We start from the raw sequence: 26,941 nt of genomic DNA on the forward strand, positions 1-26,941 counted from the left end.
ACTAAGTCTCGCCCAGAATGTGAATGCCAAGCAATCATTTTCTTTTTAGGGACAGTTACATATCAATTTCCCACAGTGCCACTTACAGATGTCCCCAGTAAGCTTTTAGCAAAAAAAAAAGTACATTTTGGAAATTATGGTTTTTAGAGATTAACAAGAAGGTTAATTATATTTAAATGTTTTGGCAAATACTGGACTATGGGTGAGATGTACTAAATTTTGGAGAGAGATAAAGAACAAACCAGTCAGTGTCCACCTGTCATGTTACAGGCTGTGTTAGAAAAATTCCAGAGAAGTAGTAGTGCAGCTTACACATAATGTCACAGTAGCAGTAGTACCACTAACTCATTTCATAATAGTGCCCTTAACACATACATAATGCCACAGAGCAGTAGAATTGCTTCTTACACAATAATGCCCCTTATTAAAATTGCCCCTTCCATATTGTGGCTCTTACACAAATTGCCAGATTTTTTTTGGTGATTCCATTTACACATATGTCAGCGTAGTAGTAGTGACCCTTACACACAGTGTCAGAGATGTAGTAGTCTGCCTTACTACATAGTGTCAGAGAGAAATTGTGCCCCTTACACATAATGCCAGAGAATTTTAGTGCCGATTACACATAATGTCAGATAGTAGTAGTGTCCCTTACAATGTAACATTACACAGAAGTAGTGGGGTACTACTACAACACAGAGTAGTAGTAGTGCCCCACCACCCCCAACCCCACTCCCTCAGTGTTATGCAGCACAAACTATTGTGTCTTGAGGATGTCTGCCTCAACAGAACAGATTGGAGTTTGGGGAGGCCATGGCAGGGGTCAGTGCAGGACCAGAATGAAGGAGCCTGGTGCAGCATACTAATTCTAGTAGGCATGGCAGTGGGTTCTGTCACTAGCCGCACTACTTACTCTGCTCCCTGAATGTGCGGATGGCCAGTGTTCCCACTCCCTGGATCTGCCACTTTGCAGTGATCTTGTCTACAGTATCTCTAGCACTATGCAAGCATTTTACAGGGTAATGTACTTATTTTCTTGTGTATTTGAGCATGGCAAATAAATATATATAAAAAATGTTTGAGATACATAGATTGGGCTTGATTCAAACCTGTTCACTAGGCTACTTGTGTTCGCAGCCTTAGAAAACAAGTAAATGCCACCTGCCACCCCGCCGAATGCCCCCTTCCCCACACTCGCATGTGGCCGCATGGGTGAAAAATCATATCCTTGTCAGAGATGCCCCGAATTCGGGCAGGCGCTGATGTCATGTGATGTGCAGATGAGATCATGTGACATGCAGATTATGTCATCTGCCTGTCCCAAGTAGGCATCGACATGGGGTACACTCAGCATTTTTATTTGCCCATAAAACACTGTGCATTCCCCTGTTTCCACCCCACACCTGCCTCTGCTGGTGTGAACTGCCCAGCGGGTCTGAAACTCGTTCCTGGGCTTTTGCACATGCGCATATTCCCGCATGAACAAACCCCGACCTGAATCATCCCCATTGAATGTGGTAGTTTTAGTACATATACACATACACACATAGTGAGAGGGAATAACATATTTGATGAGGATGAATAATCAAACAGTGGGACCAAAATTGAATCTATGGTTGTCAACTTTTGGTCCCACTGTTTGATTATTCATACCAGTCTTTGAGTGACACCTCTTTACGTCATATATACTCTAGAGCAGAGGTTCTCAAACTGTGGGTCCTGACCCCAAAGTGGGTCCCGACCTTCTCAGCATGGGGTCACGACTCCAGGTGGCAGACCATCAGGCTGATGATTTTTCTAATCTTAGTTATTCAAGGAGTCTAAAAAATCTGTTGAATTGTCTGTTATTTTAGACTCCTCCCATAATTTTGTGCCTCCACAATGCTGCCATGTATGTGCTGTCTGCTGACTACACATGTGATGTGATGACCTTCTGCAGTAACTTGCTGTGGTCCTGTCATTATTTGTATTGTCTGATGGGGTCCCAGAGCAGAATAGATTGAGGACCCCTGCTCTAGAAGATTTAACCCCTCACGACAGAGGCATATAAGCCCTGAGTGACGGCTGCTCCTCTTTTCTATACACACACATACTATGAGATGGAAAGTGTACAGAATGTGAAGTTTTCGATGAAAATGTGAAAATGCAGTTTTCAGAGGTTTGGCCCACATTCTGCATATGCACCCATGAACGTGATAGATTCCAGGGCTTGAATGCAGTGAGCAGTAAAAGCCTATGGGCTGTCGTGAATCCCCTTCTGAGTGGGTTCCAACAGATACACTGTACATACGGAGATTGGCGGGATGCTTGCTGCACCCCACCCATTATAACAGTCAGGGTTGGACTAGCTTACAGGGGGCCCACGTCCTTCAATATATGGAGCATGTGATAGGCAAATCTGTAGTGCGGTTTTCAGTAGGGATGGATGCAATGTTATAACTTCAATAGGTAGGTGAAGCTGCCAGGAATGCTAAGCGTTATGCTTTATATTAAATAGATTGTTGGGGATTAAACTGATGCATACTGTACTTGTTATTAGTATTTATTGCCTGTATAACCTTTTTGGTGATTATTGTTTCTAACAGGGGACCCATCTCATCATTAATGCTGCTAAGGAGCTAGGACAATTATCAAAACTCAAGGTATAGTATATGTTGTATACCTCTATTTCAGTATCCTTCCTTCTTATTAATACAGAATATAGATGTGTCCTCATTAGAGATGAGCGGGTCCGGATCCGTGGACCTTTCAAATACTGTATATGAAGAGGAGGTTCATTCCACCATTTGCGTGCCCTCTGCAAGTGTGTGGAAGGCCATCCCCAGTCAAGATTCTGACCTGGTTATTGAGGATGCTTCTGAGGAATTGGATGAGGATGTGGGTTCTGTTGGTGTAGCTGGCACACAGAAGGATGTGGATGATGACGATGTTGAGGATGATGTTGTTTGTTTCAAGGCACCGACGGAGACAGTTGTTGTCCAGGGTATGAAAAAGCCCATTCTCATGTCAGGGCAAAAGACAAAAAATCCACCTCGTACTGTATGTAATTAATTATTTCTACCCAAATCCAGACAACAACTGTCAAGCCATGTGTAGCATTTGCAAAGCTATTGTAAGTAGAGGTAAGGACGTGCAGCACCTTGGGACCTCCTCACTGTTACATCACTTGCAGCGCATCCATCAGAAGTTTTTGTCAAAAGAAACTGTGAACAAACATGTAGCAGCCTGTCCAGCGTCACCGTCCTGCTCCCCTGTCTCTTTTAGCTCCAAGGGCCTGCAATCTCCTCAAACACCTGCATCATCCACATCCTCATCGATTATCGGATTGGGAAGTAGTCCTGCACTCAATGTCATAAAACCTGACTGAATCCTCTCCTATCCTGGATTCCTCAGAAGCATCCTTTTTTTTTTTTTAATTAAGTCTTTATTTATTGTTTTTTGATTTCATATTTTTAGAAAAACTGGCTGACAGAAGCCGTACAAGTCTCACGTTGTTCATCACAATATCGACAAATGGTTATAAACGCATTTCAGTATATACAGCAATATATTACGAATAACATAAAAAGAGAAATCACAATACATAATACAAAAACCCCCCCTCCCCCAGCCCCCCAAGACATACCCCACACACATAGTCTGTCCTCTCTAGCCCTACCCGTTCACCCTTGACCTTTCTTCCTAATTAGATTCTGTTGAATCAAATCTTATAGTAAATTCATTATCTGGAGCGATCCCTCGAGCCTTCCCCTACCGACCAGTTTTTTATTTAATTTCTTATTCGTTTATATAGTATAGTTACCTGGTTCAAACTAAGATTACTAGGTGACTTATGCCCTTGTTCAATATCCGTTTCAAGGAACACACAAAAAAAAAAAAAAAAAAAGAGAGAAAAAAAAAAAAAAAAAATATATGTAAATTAAAAATGAAGTGCAATCTGTGCAATTCTTTCTCGCAAGTCAGGCCCACAAAGTACAAAAAGGTGTGTGGGCATCACACCTGTTAGGACTTGCTTCTTCGTACTGTGTTTGTTTGTGAAACCCAGTGGAGTCTTACCTATTAACCCTCCCCCCCTCCCCCTTGCCCCCCTCATTTAAGCTAAACACCGTGTCGACACAGTTGAATTACCACTATCTCTTATTCTTTTCCCTGTGAATTTTATAGGAATCCTACCAATCACTTTTCCCCTATTTATGACCCATTTATTTAGTCGGTATTAATTCCCGACCATGCCCTATACACCCTCTGTGCTAGATGTAGTAACTAAAGTATAAAAAGTGTCCCTTGTACTTCTATTTTAGTTTTCATTATTATTCCGGGCATCTATTTTAAATAGCCTTGATTTTCTCCATCTTCCCCAAATTTTCCCGTATTTAACCAAGGCCCCTCTGGAGGCATAGACAAATCTTTCATGCTCACAAGTGCTATTGACCAGATTCACCCATTCGGTGACATTCGGACCCGAGGAGGCCATCCATTGCCTGGCAATTACGACTTTCGCTATTGCTGATAAATTAACCACCAATTCCTTCCAGTCATCGTTTGGGTCATCCTGCTCCCACACACCCATTACCATACTTCTCGTAGTTAGTGCCCACAGAGGGACCCCCGTAGTCACCAGTATATTCTCCACCCTCTTCCAAAACTCCTTGATAACCTTGCAGTCCCATAATAGATGCCAAAAAGATCCTATTTCCACCCTACATTTGGGACATCTATCGTCATGGGTTCCTGCAATTCTTTTTAATCTGACCGGGGTCAGGTAGCTCCTATGGAGAATATTAAATTGCACTTGCTGGATTCGGATAGATGTAGTAGCCCTCCCTGGTACTGCTAATGCCCTATCCCAGACTAACTCCATCCCCTGCTGGAGATCTGCGGCCCATTTGTCCCTTAGGACTTGCAATTCATCGACCTGGGTGTATGACCTCAGGAAGCCATATATTCTGGACAATCTCTTCCCGCCACCGCTCAATTGCTTAATGAATTTTTTGCAGGGTGATTCTATAACATTTACAGATATGTCCCCGACCTGCTGTAGTGCGCTTCTGACCTGAAGAAATCTAAAAAACATATGTCTGGGCAGATTATATTCCTCCCGAATTTCTTCAAAAGATTTAATATTTCCATTTCTAAAGAATTGCTCGATCCTTGTCACCTCATATTTCCCCCATATCGCCATACCCTGTTGCTTTTTTAATTCCGTCAATTCATTCAAGAAAAATATAGAAGAGTCGGGGTCCACACCCTCAAAATTAATTAAGTTATGCACCCATCTCCACACTTTAACTGCTTGCATCAAGATAGGTGGAGGGTGCCCTCGCAGATCCATCGATAGCAACCACTGAAGTGGGCCCGTATCAGGTTCACTACACCTAATTAAAGCGGCGATCTCCACCGTGGCTTCGCCGTCCCGAACCCAAGCACACAGATGGACCAACTGAGCAGCCATATAGTATACCCTAAGGTTTGGAACCGCGAGTCCACCCCTATCCCTGTCTCTGCACAAAGTATCCATCCTGATTCGAGGGCGCTTTTCATGCCAAATAAAAGAGGATAGGATACCGTTAATCTTTTTGAAATAATCATCTTTTATGTAAACTGGAGATTGTTGAAATACATAAATTAACCTGGGCAGAATCGACATCTTTATCAAATTTACCCTGCCGATCTGGGATATGGGAAGTTTTAACCAGCAACGACATTTAACCTTAATATCTTGTATAAGTGGCGCGAGATTGTCCCGAATATAATCCAACGGAACCTCCGAGACCCACACACCAAGGTATCTGAACCTATCAGTGGGACGCAGAGGGGAGCCTACTGAACCTCCTAGCTCATTCTCCCCCACATTCAACAGGTGGGATTTCCCCCAATTAATTGTGAGACCTGAGAATAACCCAAACTCCCTCATACTCTCAATAATTCTAGGGATATCCTCCTCCGGGTTCTCTACTCCCACTAGCAAATCATCGGCATATAAAGACACCATGTTCAGGCCATACCCTGCTCCGTGTCTACCTCCTCCTAGTTGCGTTCTTAGTATGCAGGCCAAGGGTTCGACCGCTACTGCAAACAGAAGGGGAGAGAGGGGACATCCCTGTCTGGTCCCCCTAAAAAGAGGGAACAGCGGGGATGTAAACCCATTTATCGATAATCTAGCATGTGGATTCTTGTATAATAGTGAAATCCGCCCTATAAACCGATTCCCAAAACCAAAGGTCCTCAAAACCGCCCACAAGTAATCCCATTCGATGGAATCGAAGGCTTTATTTGCATCAAATGATGCCACTGCCACCCTTGCCTTCCTACACCTTGCTATTTGAATATAAGAGAAGACCCTTCTCAGATTGATCATGGTAGATTTCCCAGCCATGAATCCCGTTTGATCAGGATGTATAATCTTCTCAATTACTTTACTCAACCGGTTCACCAGAACCTTAGCGTAGATTTTTGCGTCTGACGATATTAGAGAAATTGGCCGATAAGAATCAATCTGAGAAGGGTCCTTCCCGCTCTTAGGGATCATAACGATCGAGGCTTCCGACATAGAGGGGGGGATGTTCCCCTCTACCTCCATTGCCCGAAAAAGGACCAACAATTGTGGGCCCATTGTTTTAACATAGCGCTGATAAACTTCACCCGGGATGCCATCTAGACCTGGGGCTTTATTGGTGGGCAAGGATTTAATAGCCTCCATGATCTCAGCTAACTCTATAGGGGCGTCTAGAGATTCTCTCTGTTCCCGTGAAAGCCTAGGCATATCAATCGATTCCAAATACTCCCCAATTGCTTCACTCCCCTTGTTGATTTGGGATTCATACACTTTACCCAGGTGAGTCACAAAGGCCTGTGCAATCTTAGGTGTCTCTGAGATCGTCTCGCCCGTTTCTAGTGTAATTTGGGGTATAATATTTGATGGGTGATCTTGTTTCGCCAGTATTGCCAACCATTTACCTGCCCTGTCTGCGCTGGAGTACCACTGATGAGCCCCATAGCTCAATCTGCGACAAGTAATATCTTGTAGGTACTCCAGCCATTCTTTTTGGGCTTGCAACCAGGCCGCTTCATCTACATCAAGATTGGATTTTAAATATTTATTCTCCAAATTCCCCATTACTGTCTCCAGTTCATTTGCCCTAACCCTATGCTTTTTCTTTAAGAAGGCGATTTTCTTGATCATGGCACCCCTTATAAAGGCCTTGAAGGCATCCCAGACAACTATCCCCGGAGAGGACCCACTGTTAATCTCAAAAAATTCCTGCATAATTGCCTCCAGTTCTTCATGGTCGCCCATTTGTTCCAACCAAAAAGGCTGCAATTTCCAATATTTATACCCCACCTCACACTCGAAGTCCATCTGCATCGTCACAGGTGAATGGTCCGATATTCCTCGGCCTTTATACTCAATATGGGAAATTTTATTCAGAAGACCCTCAGTTACAAATATTAAGTCTATCCTAGAGAACGCTTTAAATGAAGACGAAAAACAAGAGTATTGTTGGCGATTGGGATATTTTAATCTCCAAGGATCCCACCACCCAATCTCTCTCATGAATTGGGAGAATCTATAACCTTCTTTTACCGCCTCCTCCTCTGATCTTCTCCATCTGTCTAACTGTGGGTCCAAAACCTTGTTGAAGTCCCCTAAGCAAATCACCTGGCTATCTGGGAACCTGGCGGAGAATTCTACCGCCTCTTTAATGACCTCGTATGAAAAGGGAGGGGGAATATAGACAGTCAAAATGCAGATTCTACAATGGTTAATGCCACACTCAATAAAAATATATTTCCCCCCCGGGTCTATCTTAACTACCCCGGGTTCAAACACCAAAGACTTCCTAAATAGTAGAGAGACCCCCCTTGCCATCGATGTAAAAGAAGAATGGTAGGCCTGCCCAATCCACGGGCGTCTTAGCGAGAGCAACCTATCTCCCCTGAGATGCGTTTCTTGAAGACATATGATATCTGCATCTAGATTTTTGCATTGTTTTAGTACCAAGGCTCTTTTAACTCTCCCATTGATCCCTCTGACGTTCCACGTCAAAAACTTAACCATACGTTATGTAGTTGTACATATAATCCTTGGCATCAGGGAGCCCTCGGGACACACCAGACTTTACCTTCCAGAAGGGAGAACTTCTAGAGCAGACTAAGGACATACTAACTAACAGACAAATACAAACAACACACCCACCCCCCCTCCCCCACCCTGTATGACCCAACCCATTAGGCATACCTTTTCCCTTACGTAAACCCCCTATTTCTTATTCCCCCCTAAACTAACCCCTGTGGAGCAAATAACTAATGACCACTAGAGTGAGCCCAATCCCCCCCCTCCCCAGCCCGTACTGCATTTTGTAAATATATATATTTTTTTTTTTTTATTCCTTTTTCTTTTTTTTTTTTTTTTTTATTTTATTTTCCCTTTCCTTCCCTCCTCTACTCCTCTTTTATCTCATTTTCTTTGCTTTTCCTTTTCCCTCTTTTGCCTATTTCTTCACAACGGACAGAGAACGGGATCAAAAGCATATAGCACAACATCATGGTTCCAACACCCTCTCCCCTCCCTTTTGAAGACTACGCTCACCAATACAACGAATTTTCCCTAGATTTAAATAGGACAAATATGAAAGCAGACAGAAAGAAGCAACCAACATAGTCTTGATTCAATGCCCCAAGACAAGATCATTTAAGCCAACACTTGTTTTCTTCCTGGGTGGTTCTCATCCAGCCATCTGGCTGCATCTGCTGGGGAAACAAAGAATTTTGTGCCACCTTCTGCCACTATTCTCAGTTTGGATGGATAGAGCATCGAGTAACTCAGGCCGAGCTCTCTCAGCCTTATCTTGATGTCCTTGTATTTCGCCCTCTCTTTCTGGACGTCTAGCGGGAAATCAGGGAATGTGGCAATTTTTTTCCCATTATAGAGACAGTCCGTTTTGTCCCTGGCCAACCGGAGAATACTGTCTCTATCTTTAAAGTGAAGAATTTTTGCTATCAAAGTTCGTGGCGGACCTCCTGGTATTGGTGGGCGACCTGGGATGCGATGAGCCCGTTCAACGGCAAACTGGGCAGAAAAGGCATTACTGCCAAACATTTGAGTTAGCCAGCTTTCAAGAAATTTTTCTGGCTCATTACCCTCCGCCCTCTCCTCAAACCCGATAAAGCGGACGTTATTCCGTCTGAGGCGCCCCTCCATATCGGATAATTTCAGGCGAATGTCCGTAATTTGGCCTGACATAGATTTGACCTGTAAGTGAAGAGGTGTAATAGTGTCCTCTAAAGTCGACACTCGGTTTTCTACTTCAGTGACCCTTTCGCAAGTTTTCTGCACATCATTTCTTAGTAATACTATGTCTGATTGAACTTGGCTTAGTTGGTCTCCAAGGCGAGTCTCACAGTTATTCACTGCTTCTAATACTTGCGCCAGCGTGACTTCTGGGGGTAGCTGAGAGGTGCTACTCTTAACCGGGGTTGTCAAGGGGGTAGCCGGTTGTGAACTAGGGCCGGCTTGGGACTGAGCTCTGGCAAATCTCTCCAATCTTGCTGCCGCTGTATTTTGGCCAGTTTTCCCCATAGTTGTGATTGTAATCCACACTGTTAAACCAGCCTGCTCCCACCACAATATTGTCGGACACCTCTTCCACAGGCAGTATACCACAATGCTATGAATGTCATGTAAATGTACTCACTGCTGGTGTGGTTTTTCCCACCGACGCTTCTGCTCCGGTAATTAATCACAGTTCACAGCGGCCGGGAGGACTTCCCCTCAGAAGTACTGTTGAGAATTCTGCAGCAGCTCTAGTCGAAGCCCTTATGCAAGCTGTATTCTGTTTCCAGCTCTGGCCTCTGTCTCTCACCCAGAGGTCAGCAGCTTCCTCAAGGCCGTGTAGGACGGATGGTTTTTCTCCACTTGTGGGGAAATACTTGTACACTGAGTCCAGAAACTTTTCAGTGTAAGGCAGACTCTCTTCCACTGCCCAGCACCTGCCTCTCACACAGGAAGCTAGGCTCAGTCTGCCACCGCTTAGGCTCAGTCTGCCACTCTGGGCCACCAGCGCCCAGCTCTTTCACTCTGACCAGGCAGCCGCTGCAGCTATGTTATTGGCGTTTGTGCCCCGGCTGCGTCTGCCACACGTCACCGCCAGGCACAACGCTTGCGATGTAGGGGGCCGCCAACGGTTCTCTGCTGGTTCCCGGTTTCTGCCAAGGAGCCGGCACGTCCACGTGCGCGGCTCGGAGCGTCCCCGGCAGCCGTGTCGCAAGCTAGTGACGTCGGGTCTCTCACCCCCGCAGCGTCACAGCGTCAGCCTCTGTAGCCGTCCTCCACTCACGCGCCGCTCTCGGGAAAGGGGACCGCAGGCAGGGAGGCACAGCACTCCCTCTCTCACGGCCAGGAAGCACCAATTTCGGGCGATAAAGTCCTCCACAGGCTATAAACTCACGAGGAGGAAAGGGAGCTCATTTTTCATGCAGCCGGCATGGGGAGGTATGGACACGCTCACTCACTCACGCACGCCGTGGCCACGCCCCCCTCAGAAGCATCCTTAAGAGCTACACCTGTTGCTTCTGCTGCTGCTGGTACTGCTTCCAGGAAGGGGACCAGGAATGGTAGTCCTGATCAGTTAACCAAGCAACTGACTGTAAAACAATCCTTTACAAGGGGGATGAAATATGCCAGCAGTCACCCTGTTGCACAGCGTATTACTGACGTCTTAACAACTATGTTGGTGTCATGAACCTGACCTGTTTCACATTATTTTCTGATGTTCCATGTCTGTCTGTGTCCTAGCTGCTGCTGCAGCTACAGCTGCTCTGCATTCTCAGTGATTAAGACTCCAGTGAAGCTCCCTGAGTTCAGCACCAGTCACATGATCCAGGTAACTCAAGGCATACTTCCTGGTTCTGTCTGCTGCTGCAGACAATCAAGTAATCACCTGGAGGAATATAAGCCAGCTTCCCAGAGTCCTCCTTGCCTTGAACAAATGTTCATTCTGCTTCCTGTGTGGTTACCCCAGAGACAGAGAATCCCAAGGCTCCTGGCTATCCAGTCTCCAGTGATACCTGCTCCTAGTGTCCTGCTGCTACTTACCTGGTTCCGTTCATCTCCAGAGACTCCTGCTAATTTCATCACTGCGGTTGAGTTAGCAAGTTATCCCCTGCAGAGGATATCGCTGACACTGGCTAGCAAATCCCCACTAGCTTCCAGGCTAGACCCCTTGGCTCCCAGGCCAAACTACCTTCAAACCTTTCAGTGACTTTATACCATCACAGTCCTGATCTGTCGACAGGCACTGTCTACCTCACAGTCGACACTCAGCTTCTGCCGTCTATCCTTGACTAACATCATCCGTGTCATCCCTGACGTCCATCAGTTGCTGCATCCAAGTGTTGTCACCTTATCGTCTATTGTCGACATTGTGTCAACTGTTTCTCAAAGTGCCTCCAGAGACTCTGTGCTTCTGTCGTCCCCTGGTGACTAACATCATCTGTGTCATCTCCGACGTCCACCAGTTGCCGCACTCAAGTATTGTCACACAAACACCTGTTGTCGACATCCCGTGTCAACTGTTTTCCAAAGTGCCTCCAGAGACTCCGACATTCTCTCCTGGTTATCGATATCATAGACCAACAACTCCCAGGTCGTCATCTCCGGCTCCCAGGCCATCCTGCAGCTCCCAGGCTGCCAACTGTCATCACCGGCTCCCAGGCCATCCCGCAGCTCCCAGGCTGCCAACTACAACCCCGGCTCCCAGGCCGCCTCGCAGCTCCCAGGCTGCCAACTACAACCCCGGCTCCCAGGCCGCCTCGCAGCTCCCAGGCTGCCAACTACCACCCCGGCTCCCAGGCCGCCTCACAGCTCCCAGGCTGCCAACTACAACCCCGGCTCCCAGGCCGCCTCGCAGCTCCCAGGCTGCCAACGACAACCCCGGCTCCCAGGCCGCCTCGCAGCTCCCAGGCTGCTTGCTATCGTCCCCACGTGCTCCAGAGGTCCAGTTTCCTGAGTCCGCTGTCACCTGTGTTACTCTCAGCGTCCTGGTCATTCCACTCCTGCCAGAAGTCTCCACGTGTCTCCATCTGCCGTGTGATCCTGTCTTCTCGTGCAGCCCAGGTTACTTACTCAGTGTCCGGTTATCCGTGGGTTCCGTGCTCGTCTCCTCTCGGCTCTCGGGCCGCTCCAGTGATCCCCAGTGATCCCCAGTATCGGCTCTCAGGCCGCTCCAGCGATCACCAGGGATCCCCAGTATCAGCTCTCAGGCCGCTCCAAGCGATCCCCAGTGATCCCCAGTATCGGCTCTCAGGCCGCTCCAGCGATCCCCAGTGATCCCCAGCATCGGCTCCCAGGTCGCTCCAGTGATCCCCAGTGATCCCCCGTACCGGCTCCCAAGCCGCTCCAGCGATCCCCAGTGATCTCAAGTATCGGCTCCCTAGCCGCCCCAGTGTTTCCAGTGTCTCCAGCGTTCCCCCTGTGCTACCCTCGTGTCATCCTTGGCTTCCAGGCCGCATCTCTCACTCTCAAGTACCCTCTGTGTTGCTGTATAGCATTCAGTGCCATCGACCACCATCGATGGTTTAAGTACCCCGTAAAAGACTCTTGTGTTCTAAACCCTGCCAAAAGCCACAGGGGAACCTGGGCAGAGGGCCGCGACCTGGTCGGCAGTTGCAGCGAAGTCCATATCCCCTTGCGGGGTTCCCTGGTGAATACCACTGTCGACTTAGACCCCGCGCCTCTGCTTTAGGTCTCAGCCAATCCTCTGTGTCCCCGGCAGGTCGTCTTCCTCCATCCTCCGTGCATGAGTTCCGACTACCTCAAACCTCCTGTGTCCTGCTCCCCAGCGCCCTCCACTGGTCCACCACGGTCACAGCCGGGAACACAAGGAACCCCGGTGCATGACAGATTGTTCAAGGCCGATGGACTCGGCTCACGGCCCAAGTGTGGGACCAGCGGCTCTTTCAGATGTCTTCGCCCGTATGAAGATCCAAGAAACCACTCAGCAGTGGATAACGAAGAGTCTCCAGGGAGTATCCACTCGATTGGACACTATACAGCAGTCGTTGACACCTCCTGCGTCGACTGCCCAAAAATTTTTTGCATCACCTGCTGTCGCTTCCTGTTTGGACGATCTCCAGCAATTCCTGCGTACTTCTAGTCCATGTTCCAATTCAACTCCGGTTGTTCCAGTTTCCTGTCCCCTGTCACCCATGAATTGTCCACGGATTTCCCAGTTCCCTTGCCAAAGGGATTCTGAGCCTCTGAGTGTTCTTCATAGCTTGTTGGGACAGCTGCAAAGTCTTCTGTCCACTATAATAATGCTAATACCAGAGATTCTCCAGAGTACACAAGTTACCGCAAGAAGTTCTGCTCGACCCACTGCAATAAAACAATCCCCTGTCATTACCTCTCTCAGAAATAATCCATTCTCTTCCATGCAGTGTGAAGATAAAGTCATTAGATTCTCGCATCCCAAATGCTCGGAAGCTGAACGCCAGCGTCGCAGACAGCTCCACCTATGCTTCTATTGTGGCAGTGCTAGTCACCTTATTCGAGACTGTAACCTCTGTACATCCAGGAAGGGTGACAAGCCTCAATGCCGCAGGCCTCTTATGCATAAGTATTCTGAAACATCTGCTTCCACGTCCTCAGCCTCAGTCACGCATATTCCTAGTTCCAAGTCTGAGAACCCGAAGAGGATGTACAAGTCTCGCATCGCTAAAAGGATCTCAGATTCCTTAGTCCCAAGTAAAACATCTGTATCTGTAGCCTCGGATGAGGTACCTGATCCCGTAGCTCGTGTTAGGACATCTGAAGCTACAGTCCAAGGAAGTATATTGAAAATATCAGCCTCCAGTGAGGCATCTGATGCTCTGACCCCAGCAGGGGTATCTGTTTCTCCAGTTCCAGAAATGGCACCCAAACCATATACTCCAGGTCATCCTTCTTCCAGTGCCATGATGTCTACATCCTGTGTAGTCCAGGTCCAAGATGGACCATCTGAATGCCCGGATTCAGTCCGTTCCGGTTCCAGCCCAGATTCCGTCTGTCCCAGTGTCGAACTTCAGTCCGATCCTCTTAGTAATGAACTTTCCATTGTAAACCCAAAAGGGGGTTTAGGTTCAAATTCTTCAATAGACAGCCTGCTCCCAACGGATGAAGTTGTTACCACAGTCCCAGAGACTTCTTCCATCGTCCCAAGTACCTCACCTAAAGATGCTACTGTAAGTAGTTCCTCATTATACTTTGAAGATGATTTTGCCCAATTTCGCTGTATTGTTCAAAAAATCCTCGCACAGATGGATTCTGATCCATCATTAGTCATAACTCCTGTTAACGCAGTTAGACTTTTACTGCTCTCCTTCAAAGGTAAAGCCTTGGAATGGGCTAATCCCCTCATCGAATCTAAGGATCCTATACTTGGTGACCTCTCGGCATTTCTAAAAGCAGTTCAGAAAGAATTCCCTCCAAAACCAGCTCCTTTGGGATCTTTGAAAAGTTCCACCAGGGTCACTAAGAGCTTATCCACTACAGCACCATCACTTTCCGAACAAGAACAAGTTATATTGGATCAAAGCATTTCTCAATTAAAAAATTGGAATTCCCCCACTGTATATCAGCAGTCTCAATTTTCTGGTGTATCCAAACTTGAAAAAGACCAGGTTTTCCAGGATCCATATATTAAGAATCATCATATCTCCAGAACTAAAGATGTTTCTATACCCCATTCTCCTGACTTGAGGTTGGGTGTAGTTTCACTCTGCTCTTCTACAGGTCCTTTGAGAAATTCTAGTCCCATGGATGTACCAGCTAACATCACTTCTGTCCCTAAAGAGAAGAATACTGATCATTCAGACTCTGCAATCTATATTGGTTCTTCTGCTTTACATTATTTACAGGACTCTCTATCTGATGCCTCCAAGAGAAAGAATCATATACGTCCATTAGAATTGGACTCAGATTCCGATTATGACCCAGTTTATGATGAAACTCCCTTCCCGGGAGGTTCTATCCTTCCCGACCATGTTTTTCTCCAGGAAGATACTCCAATAAATTCAGTTTTTGTCGATGATGGATGGTCCACCTGTTCCGAAGATGAAAACTGAGAACATCTGTGAAAAAGCTCAGTTTGGGAGCTCTTCAGCTCTCCTACCTAGTTCATTGGGGTGTTCGGAGTCCACCCCTAAAGGGGGGGGTACTGTCATGAACCTGACCTGTTTCACATTATTTTCTGATGTTCCATGCCTGTCTGTGTCCTAGCTGCTGCTGCAGCTACAGCTGCTCTGCATTCTCAGTGATTAAGACTCCAGTGAAGCTCCCTGAGTTCAGCACCAGTCACATGATCCAGGTAACTCAAGGCATACTTCCTGGTTCTGTCTGCTGCTGCAGACAATCAAGTAATCACCTGGAGGAATATAAGCCAGCTTCCCAGAGTCCTCCTTGCCTTGAACAAATGTTCATTCTGCTTCCTGTGTGGTTACCCCAGAGACAGAGAATCCCAAGGCTCCTGGCTATCCAGTCTCCAGTGATACCTGCTCCTAGTGTCCTGCTGCTACTTACCTGGTTCCATTCATCTCCAGAGACTCCTGCTAATTTCATCACTGCGGTTGAGTTAGCAAGTTATCCCCTGCAGAGGATATCGCTGACACTGGCTAGCAAATCCCCACTAGCTTCCAGGCTAGACCCCTTGGCTCCCAGGCCAAACTACCTTCAAACCTTTCAGTGACTTTATACCATCACAGTCCTGATCTGTCGACAGGCACTGTCTACCTCACAGTCGACACTCAGCTTCTGCCGTCTATCCTTGACTAACATCATCCGTGTCATCCCTGACGTCCATCAGTTGCTGCATCCAAGTGTTGTCACCTTATCGTCTATTGTCGACATTGTGTCAACTGTTTCTCAAAGTGCCTCCAGAGACTCTGTGCTTCTGTCGTCCCCTGGTGACTAACATCATCTGTGTCATCTCCGACGTCCACCAGTTGCCGCACTCAAGTATTGTCACACAAACACCTGTTGTCGACATCCCGTGTCAACTGTTTTCCAAAGTGCCTCCAGAGACTCCGACATTCTCTCCTGGTTATCGATATCATAGACCAACGACTCCCAGGTCGTCATCTCCGGCTCCCAGGCCATCCTGCAGCTCCCAGGCTGCCAACTGTCATCACCGGCTCCCAGGCCATCCCGCAGCTCCCAGGCTGCCAACTACAACCCCGGCTCCCAGGCCGCCTCGCAGCTCCCAGGCTGCCAACTACAACCCCGGCTCCCAGGCCGCCTCGCAGCTCCCAGGCTGCCAACTACCACCCCGGCTCCCAGGCCGCCTCGCAGCTCCCAGGCTGCCAACTACAACCCCGGCTCCCAGGCCGCCTCGCAGCTCCCAGGCTGCCAACGACAACCCCGGCTCCCAGGCCGCCTCGCAGCTCCCAGGCTGCTTGCTATCGTCCCCACGTGCTCCAGAGGTCCAGTTTCCTGAGTCCGCTGTCACCTGTGTTACTCTCAGCGTCCTGGTCATTCCACTCCTGCCAGAAGTCTCCACGTGTCTCCATCTGCCGTGTGATCCTGTCTTCTCGTGCAGCCCAGGTTACTTACTCAGTGTCCGGTTATCCGTGGGTTCCGTGCTCGTCTCCTCTCGGCTCTCGGGCCGCTCCAGTGATCCCCAGTGATCCCCAGTATCGGCTCTCAGGCCGCTCCAGCGATCCCCAGGGATCCCCAGTATCGGCTCTCAGGCCGCTCCAAGCGATCCCCAGTGATCCCCAGTATCGGCTCTCAGGCCGCTCCAGCGATCCCCAGTGATCCCCAGCATCGGCTCCCAGGTCGCTCCAGTGATCCCCAGTGATCCCCCGTACCGGCTCCCAAGCCGCTCCAGCGATCCCCAGTGATCTCAAGTATCGGCTCCCTAGCCGCCCCAGTGTTTCCAGTGTCTCCAGCGTTCCCCCTGTGCTACCCTCGTGTCATCCTTGGCTTCCAGGCCGCATCTCTCACTCTCAAGTACCCTCTGTGTTGCTGTATAGCATTCAGTGCCATCGACCACCATCGATGGTTTAAGTACCCCGTAAAAGACTCTTGTGTTCTAAACCCTGCCAAAAGCCACAGGGGAACCTGGGCAGAGGGCCGCGACCTGGTCGGCAGTTGCAGCGAAGTCCATATCCCCTTGCGGGGTTCCCTGGTGAATACCACTGTCGACTTAGACCCCGCGCCTCTGCTTTAGGTCTCAGCCAATCCTCTGTGTCCCCGGCAGGTCGTCTTCCTCCATCCTCCGTGCATGAGTTCCGACTACCTCAAACCTCCTGTGTCCTGCTCCCCAGCGCCCTCCACTGGTCCACCACGGTCACAGCCGGGAACACAAGGAACCCCGGTGCATGACAGTTGGTATTAGACGTGTGTCCAGTATCCGCAATTAATTCTGTGGTTTTTACCGAGTTGCTTGAGGTCCTGTGTCCCCGGTACCAAATTCCATCTAGGTTCCTCTTCTCCAGGGAGGCAATACCCAGACTGTACACGAACATTAAAAATAGCGTTTAGTGTCCTAAAAAATGCCACTGCACCTACTGTCCACTTAACCACGGATATGTGGACAAGCGGAACAGGGCAAACTAAAGACTACATGACTGTGACTGCCCACTGGGTAGATGTATTGCCTTCAGCAGCAGCACCAACAGCAGCAACATCATTTCCCATTGTCATTCAGAGGCAGGATACTCTGTGTATCACAGGTTTCAGTAAAAGGCATACAGCTGAAAACCTCCTAGAAAAACTACGGCAAGTCATTGCGCAATGGCTTACCCCACTTGGACTCTCCTCAGGATTTGAAGGTATCTGACAATGCCATCAATATTGTGAGTTCATTACATCTGGGCAAATTCCAACATGTCCCATGTTTTGCTCACACAATAAATTTGGAGGTGCAACATTTCTTGAAATATGACAGGGGTGTTCAAGAGATGTTGGCAGTTGTCCGGAAAATTTGTGGACATTTTCGCCATTCTGCAAGTGCGTGCAGGAGATTGCAACACTTACAAGAAATGCTAAATTTGCCCTGCCATCAGCTGAAGCAAGAGGTGGTCACAAGGGGGAATTCCACCTTCTATTTCCACCCTCTATATGCTTCAGCAGATGGAAGAGCAGCAAAAGGCCATCCAAAGCTACACCTCGACCTATGACATAGGGAGAGGAACGGGAATGCACCTGAGTCAAGCTCAGTGGAGAATAATTTCTGTGTTGTGCAAGATCCTGAAGCCCTTCGAGGTTGCTACACGCAAAGTTAGTTCTGACACTGCCAGCTTGAGTCAGGTCATTCCCTTGATAGGCCTTTTGCAAAAGCAGTTGGAGAAATTGAAGGATAAGTTGAAGCAGAGTGAATCTGCTAAATATGTAGGACTAGTAGATCACGCCCGTAATTCACTTTGCAAGGATCCAAGGGTCATTGATCTCTTAAAATCAGATCATTATATTTTGGCGACAATACTGGATCCTAGGTTTAAGTCTTACATTGTGTCTTTGTTACCAATGGGCACAAATCTGCAGAGGTGCAAAGACCTCTTGGTCCAAAAAATGTCAGCCGAAGCAGAATGTGGCAGTCACACAACTCCTCCTTCAGTTTCTCCCACTGGGGTTGTGAGGAAAAAACTACATTTTCCTAAGAGACCCACTGCTATTCAGTGCGGAAATATATTTGACATCTAGGGCCTTATTCTAGTTCACTCTTTCTGCCAAAATCCTTCTTAGATGGACAAAACCATGTGCACTGCAGAGGGGCAGATGTAACTTGTGCAGAGAGAATTAGATTTGGGTGGGGTTTTACTTCAAAGTGAGATCTATATTGCGGTGTAAAAATAAAGCAGTCAGTATTTACCCTGCACAGAAACAAAATAACTCACCCAAATCTAATTCTCTCGGCACATGTTACATCTGCCCCCTGCAGTGCACATGGTTTTGTCTATCTAAGAAGGATTTTGGCAGAAAGAGTGAACTAGAATTAGGCCCCTGTTCCGGACTGAAGGAGCTTCCTACCATAATGGACAGGTCTACTGCTACTGCCTATGATGCTATCACAATTGATAGAATGGTGGATGATTACTTTATCGATAGCATTGATATAGGTATGTCAGACTGTCCATTCTATTATTGGCAAGATAAAAAGGCAATGTGGCAGCCTTTGCACAAACTGGCTTTGCTTTATTTAAGTTCCCCACCCTCCAGTGTATATTCTGAAGGAGTCTTCAATGCAGCTGGGAACCTTGTTAGCAATCAGCGTAGGAGGTTACTTCCACAAAACGTGGAGAAGATGATGTTCATAAAAATGTATTTCAAATTTCAACAACTGGACCTCCTTCACCAGCATTTACGTCCTAATACACACAGTCCTCCTGTATTGTTTGATTCCAGCTATGACAAATGAATTGTGTGTGAAGAAGAGGATGAGGGTGAGGAATCGGATGCTAAGGATGACATCTCGTAAAACCAGTTTGTGCACTGCCCATTGCCAGCTTGTTGACAATTTCATCTTGCACCTCTTTCTATTTTTTGGTCTTTGGAGCATTTTTTTCTTTTTTTATGATGACATCTTGTAAAGCCAGTTTGTGCACTGCCCATTGCCAGCTTGTTTTGTGGGGGCCCAAACAAACCAATCGTTTCAGCCACATGTGACAGTCCCTGCCGCTGAAGTCCCTGTCGCTGAAACGATTGGTTTGTTAAACTGTGCATGTCCTGTATACATAAGGGTGGGTGGGAGGGCCCAAGGACAATTTCATCTTGCACCTCTTTGTATTTTTGCTCTTTGGAGCATTTCTCTTTTTTTGGGGTAGTTTATTAAACTGCCACCCAGTCTGCCCCTGCAGTGCCGCTCTGCTTCCAAGATGTGCCAGGTTTTGCCAAAACCAATCCAGATCCAAAACACGAAGGGAGATCCAGATCCAAAACCAAAACCCGAAAAAGTGGCCGCCGCACATCTCTAGTCCTCATACATCTTTGCGTCAGTCACACAAAACAGCCCTTCTTGGCACTCCATATAGCGTTAGAATGTTCTAGAGTTGTGCATTTTTATTGCTTCTTTTTTTCTTGAAAGTTTGTGCTATTTACAATGCAGTGTAACTAGGCTGCAGGAGGAGAATGATGAGTAATTTTATATACTGTATGAGACTTGTATATCTGTGTGCGACTGAGTCTCTGAATCTGTATATGCAGTGATGCAGTGCTACATTGTAGTAGCTGTAGTTTTTTCAATACAAATTTTGTTCTACTCCGAATACATACACAATATACAAGTGTCATATAGATGGAGCCGGGCTCATCCTTTCACTGGCGAGCGTCGGTGATAGAGACTAGCACGGCAGATGGGCAGCGTCTCCCTGCCCGTATCCACTTCAGGGAGATGCTGCCCAGTTCGGGGGGGTTTGGGGTGGTGAGGGGGACCGGTGGTAATGGCGGGGGAAGCAGCGGGGACCACCGCCAAGCTCCGTAGCTCTGTTGCCATGGGGAGCATGGGCGTCTCGTGCGCACGCCCCTGGCGGTAGCCGGCCGCTGGCGGGGGATGGTGGCAGCATCACCATCCCCTGCAAGGATGAGCCCGGCTACATCTGTATGTTACAATAATCAGCACAATTTAGGAGTACTAGTTTTTTTTGCCACAAAAGATACCCGAGTTAGCAGAATTGTGAAGGACGTGGCATCATACACCTGTCAGGCATCATGTGTTGCATGACATATTGAGGCTACATGTTTGAGGACACATCTAAATAGTTAGTTTAATGTTATATATATATATATATATATATATATATATATATATATATATATATATATATATATATATATATATAACACCTATCAAGTTATATACAGATGAAGCCCCTCTCAGCCAGCCCGCCAGCTCGCCATATCGCGGTTTCTAGTGGAGCTTGTGGATGGCAGATTGGGGGGTGGGGACGCACGAGTGGCTCACTCTTTGTGTGTCCCACTGTACATTACCTCAGATGGGCGGTCACAGACAGGCAAGCTTCGGCCCTGCAGAAGGGTTGTAGTGGGGGCTTTGGTGTGCAGACATCAGGGAGCGGGGTAGGGAGCAGGGACCTTCCAGTGGCGATAAAGAGAATGGGGCGTGCGCATGTGCGCTCTCGCCCCATTCCTGGCAAAGGGCAGACCTGGCGCATGGCGATAGTAACGCCAGGTCCCATCTAACGAGTGGCTCCATATGTAGTTAGCAATGAAAAAAATACAGTACTAATAACCAGGTTCATTAAAATAAAGCGGCATCTGTCAAGTGTGCATAAGGACATGTGGCCACAATTAGAGTATTATAGTATTGGAGCTGGGATATAATATATGCCATATAAGAGCCACTCTTTCAAATCCCTGTGGCCCTACAAATGGAGAATCAACCTGTTTGACTGGCCGGTACTTATGTATTATCTGGGCTCCCATGTTAAATGCACCCCATTTTTTTCATACCCCTACTATCCAACTACGCATCGAGGTGATTTTATATAGTGTGGCGAGCGCAGCGAGCCACCGTGCCCGAAGCGTGGCGAGCATAGCGAGCCCCGCGAGGGGACGCGGTCTCATAAGAAAAACGGGAGCCCAGATATTACATAAGTACCGTTTTCTGTTTCTTCCCAAAATTTTACTTTGTTCATGTTATTTACCTTTGGCTGCAAAGCATAATGATTGATGCCCATGTTCATCCATTTGACAGGTTCTCTCGTTTCAAACATATTAATTTCCAAAGACAAATATGTGAAGTGTGGCTAGCCTATCATTACCGGAATAATCCCTGTAGGCCAGTAATTTAGCAGTGATTTTTCATTTTTTTAACTAATTAAAAAAATGGGTTTTTGTTTGTTTGTTTTGAAGGATCACATGGTAAGGGAGGAGGCAAAGAGCTTGACCCCAAAGCAGTGTGCTGTAGTGGAGCTTGCACTGGACACCATTAAGGTAATTTAGAGGGTTTTTTTTTTATTATTTTTTTTTTTTCAAAATGTTTTCATTTGTATTTTGAGCATATTAATCCAAAAATCTGTACTAACAACAAATGTGATCGCAATAATAATAAACTGCATTTGCACATACTTTATGACAAGTCAACATCATCAGCATATGCAAAAGATGCACTTCCTAGAGTGGATGCAAATAACTAATGCAAAGAGCCCTTTACAGAATCTGTAAGGAAAACAGTGATTAATACGCCCCAATCTGAAATCGCCTATTTGTGTCCTCTTTCTTTCTGGGCATGTGCAGTGTGGAAATACACAAAGATATGCCACACAGAGGGACATTTACTAATATTGGGAGTTCTATTTCACATGGGATGTTGCTATGAGCAACCAATCAGAATTTACTTCTTATTTATGTAGCACCTTCTAGAAGATAATAGATAGTATCTGATTGATTGCACATAGCAACAGCCCATATGAAATAGAACTCCCATCTGAGTAAATTTCCCCCACTGAATCATGTAATGCACATAAGCACTTTATGGGAGGGATGTACTAACATCCGCCGAAACCACCGGCTACCGCATTCTTACTAATCGCATATGCACTAACATATGAGATTAGTAATGCAAGGGACAGCTCTTGTGATAAGAGCTGGCCTAAGCGATGCGGCACCGGTACAGGCTTCTACAGGGTATGTAGGGTGGCGATACCCTCCACAGCATTGACCCAGCGGAGGGGGGTTAGAGAATATGAAAATGCGGAAATTGGAAGATTAGCCCCCTGGTGCAGTCTGCACCCCTTTGTGACATCATTAGTACAACCATCATTTACATTACAACACACAGGCAATGTGTAGCCAGAAACACTTACATTTTCAATAGCTGCAATAGATATTCTGCCATACTGTATGTATGGTCGTCTTGCTCTTTGCAAGCTGACCATACATAGGGCCTTATTCAGATCTGAGCTCAGTACAAATTTCTTTGGAAAATGGGCGAAACTATGTGCACTGCAGATGGAACAGATGGAACCTGTGCAAACAGAGTTAAATTTGGGTGGGGTGTGCTGAAACTGAAATCTAAATTGCAGTGTAAAAGTAATGCAGCCAGTATTTACCCTGCACAGAAACAAAATATCTCACACAAATCTAAAGGTGGCCATACACACGCAGATTTATCTTCAGATCTGGCTGGGTGGAGCAAAAACATCTTTATGGATGAGAGCAAATGACAATTGACCATTTGCTTGGAAATGCTGGAAAACTGACAAACTGTCACTCATCCATAATCATGTTTTCGTTCCAACCAGCCAGATCTGAAGATAAATCTTACTAGTGTATGGGACCTTAACTCTCTCTATACATGTTACATCTGCTCCACCTGCAGTGCACATAGTTTTGCCCATTTTCCGAACAAATATGTACTGAGCTCAGATCTGAATAAGGCCCATAAAGCGGAATATCTGGGAGACATATTCACAAAATAGTAGTGGATTGAGGTATGCAGATACTGTATGTGGAAATGTTTGAAGGGGATGCAAAGATTTAAACATTTCATAAATGTCATCAATATCCAACCTCTTTTAAAACAAGTCTTTTGACTATACTAAATATCTTCTCTACAAATACTGCAGTGTATTGCCTGATTTATGGCTTAAATGAATCATGACATTGGCTCTGCCTTTACTTTGTGGTGCTTTGGTATGTCTGAAGCTTTGCTCTACATTGGGTAATGTGTATACAGAAATGCTTTTTTCCCCAAAAGTGTAAGACACCAGATCCATTCCATTAACAATTTAGTACAAAACCCAAGAGAATTTCTCAAAGCGGGTGTAAAAATCAACACTCCCGGTTACAGAGAGCAAATGTCCATGCATCCCAACAGTGCAAACAGTGCACCATTTTTACCTCTGTATGTCATTTTTAACCCCTTCCCGACATTTGACGTACATGTTCGTCATGGCCGGGATGTACTTCCCGACACATGACGTACATGTACGTCATGGCTTTAAACTGTCACTGCGTCTATAGACGCGGTGACAGTTTGGAGATGTCTGCTGTCCCTGACAGCAGACATCCCCCCTCGCCGCCCAGGGGGGGCAGCGATGCCCCCCCCCGTTCGGCGATCGCTGTGAACAGCCAATTACAGCGTTTTCTGTGTACCGGCGAATAACGTTCGCCGGTGACACAGGGATCGGTGGTGATTGGTGCTGTAAAGTACAGCACCTTTTACCACGGGGTGTAAGGGTGACACTGGTGTCACCCCACCTCACCCCACCCGCCCCCAAAGGCCGTGATTGGTCCGTCGGACCGACGGACCAATCACAGCCATGGAGGGTGATTTAAACTAACGGTGACTGCACTGCAGACGCCATTCCGGTCTGGAATTGCGTGCAGTGCGGTCACCGTGCCTATCTGCCGTGATATACTGACCTGATCCTTGCAAATACTTACCTGATCACTGCTTGTAGCGTGCTGGATGCTTCCTGGATCTTGTGACTTCTTGTGACTTCCTGTGTTGTGCTGCTGCAGTGTGATAGAGTTATAGATAGAGAGATAGAGAGAGATAGTGACAGAGAGTGCTATATTTTGTGTCTGCTGCCCCCCCCCCCCCCGTTGTGCTGATCAGTATATCTGTGCTGATCAGCAACTTTTTGGGGGTGCTGTTTTTTTTTTTTATATATATACCTGTCAGTGCTGCTGCTGCAGTGTCATAGAGTGATAGTGAGAGATAGAGAGATAGAGAGAGATAGTGACAGAGAGTGATAGAGAGTGCTATATTTTGTGTCTGCTGCCCCCCCTTTTGTGCTGATCAGTATATCTGTGCTGATCAGCAACTTTTTGGGGGTGCAGGTTTTTTTTTATATATATAGCTGTCAGTGCTGCTGCTGCAGTGTCATAGAGTGATAGATAGTGAGAGATAGAGAGATAGTGACAGAGAGTGATAGAGAGTGCTATATTTTGTGTCTGCTGCCCCCCCTTTTGTGCTGATCAGTATATCTGTGCTGATCAGCAACTTTTTGGGGGTGCAGGGTTTTTTTTTTTTATATATACCTGTCAGTTGCTGCCAGTTGCACCAAAGGTTGTGCACCTGCTGCCCCTCACTGGTAATCAGTGTCGCATCAGTGATCACCTTTTTTTTTTTTTTTTTGAGGGTGCTGTGGGGTCTTTTTTTAATTTTTTTTTTACACACACTGTGATTTTGTGGGTGTCCTGTGGCCACTGTGCGCTGATCAGTGACGTATATCACTGATCAGCTTTTTCGGCACAGGGTTGATCTATTTTTTTTTTTTTTTTTATCAAATTCCTGTTGCCTTTGAGCGCTGTTCAGTGACGGACGTTACTGACCAACATCTGTGCTCAATTTTTGGCGCAGGGCCTTTTTTTTTTTTTTCTGCACTACATACACACTACACACTACATACCCCCCCGGGTTGAAATAAAGTTTGTACCCCCCCTACACTATACACGTGTTGAAACATTTCACTACCAGAAACACAAAAATAAAAATGGCATCCCAAATGTCATCCCAAATGTCATCCCAGTCATCCAGAAGAATGTATTCAGCGGAGGAGGCATATGCCATGCTTGCCTCTGACTCTGACACAGCCAGTGATGCAAGCAGGGAATTTGAAGGATTCATCTTAAGCTCCTCTTCCTCCTCTAGTGATGAGGGACCCCCTCAAAGACGCACCCGTAGAGCAGCTGAGACCCCCCCCCAATAATTGATCTCGTATGGACCCCACCACCAGACAATTTTGAGCCCCAGGTTCCTGAGTTTTTGGCCATCCCAGGAATCCAATTTGATTCCACAGGTCTCAGAGAAATTGACTTTTTCGAATTATTTTTCTCTGATGATTTTATAAATTTAATGGTGGACCAAACTAATTTATATGCCCAGCAGTTTATTGCTCAAAACCCCACGTCATCATTTGCTAGGTGGACCCCTGTAGAGATGATGACGTTTTGGGGTCTGGTGTTTCATATGGGCATAGTAAAAAAGCCAGAAATTTGGCAATATTGGAGTACAGATGTTCTGTACAGCACCCCACTGTATCGTATGGCCATAACCCGGACTCGTTTTGAGTTAATCCTTAAATTTTTGCATTACAACGATAATGCACAGTGCCCACCCAGAGATGATCCCACCTTTGACCGGCTATTCAAAGTCAGGCCGGTCATTGATCATTTCAGTGCCAAATTTGCAGAGATGTACATCCCAGATAAATTCATTTGCATAGACGAGTCCCTTATACATTTTAAAGGAAGGGTTAAATTCCGCCAGTACCTTCCCAATAAGAGGGCAAGGTATGGCATAAAAATGTATAAGCTGTGTGAAAGCACCTCAGGGTACACTCACAGGTTTAGGGTATATGAAGGGAAGGATTCAAGAATTGAACCGCCAGAATGCCCCCCCTCCCTCGTAGGTGTTAGTGGAAAAATTGTCTGGGATTTAGTGCACCCCTTCCTGGATAAAGGTTATCACCTCTATGTGGATAACTTTTACACTAGCATCCCCCTGTTTAAGGCCCTTGGTTCAAGAGGTACAGCAGCTTGCGGTACTGTGCGCAAGAACCAAAGAGGCCTCCCAAAAACGCACATTGCCCAAGTAATGAGAAGGGGTGAAAGCAGGGCACAATCCACCGAAAATATGTTGTTGGTCAAATATAAGGACAAGAGGGATGTCCTTATACTGACAACAATTCATGGAGACAGTACCACCTCCGTCCCTGTACGAGGTACCAGTACCCACACCTCAAAACCTAATTGTATCCTGGATTACAATAAGTACATGGGCGGAGTGGATCTTTCAGATCAGGTACTGAAGCCGTACAGTGCCCTGCGGAAAACAAAAATCTGGTACAAGAAGCTGGCCGTGTATATCATCCAGATGGCACTGTATAACGCTTACGTGCTATTCCGTTCTACCAGCCAGAGGGGGACATTTATGCACTTTCAAGAGGAAGTCATAAAGGGCCTAATATTTGGGAACCAGCAGGCAGAGGGCCCCAGTAC

At 46.7% G+C, this 26,941-nt stretch overlaps 1 protein-coding gene across 1 annotated transcript in view; it reads left to right on the forward strand.

Annotated features, from left to right (window-relative positions):
• LOC146068713 (protein unc-13 homolog A-like) overlaps nt 1–26,941 on the forward strand; it is a 334,746-nt gene that overhangs the window by 264,817 nt on the left and 42,988 nt on the right. The window contains exons 38-39 of the mRNA XM_083179255.1: nt 2,586–2,642; nt 21,845–21,925. Coding sequence (XP_083035381.1) covers nt 2,586–2,642; nt 21,845–21,925 — 138 coding nt within the window. The remainder of the gene's footprint in view (nt 1–2,585; nt 2,643–21,844; nt 21,926–26,941) is intronic.

Source organism: Crinia signifera, chromosome 1, assembly GCF_055691185.1.
Source record: "Crinia signifera chromosome 1, ASM5569118v1, whole genome shotgun sequence".
NCBI lineage: Eukaryota > Metazoa > Chordata > Amphibia > Anura > Myobatrachidae > Crinia > Crinia signifera.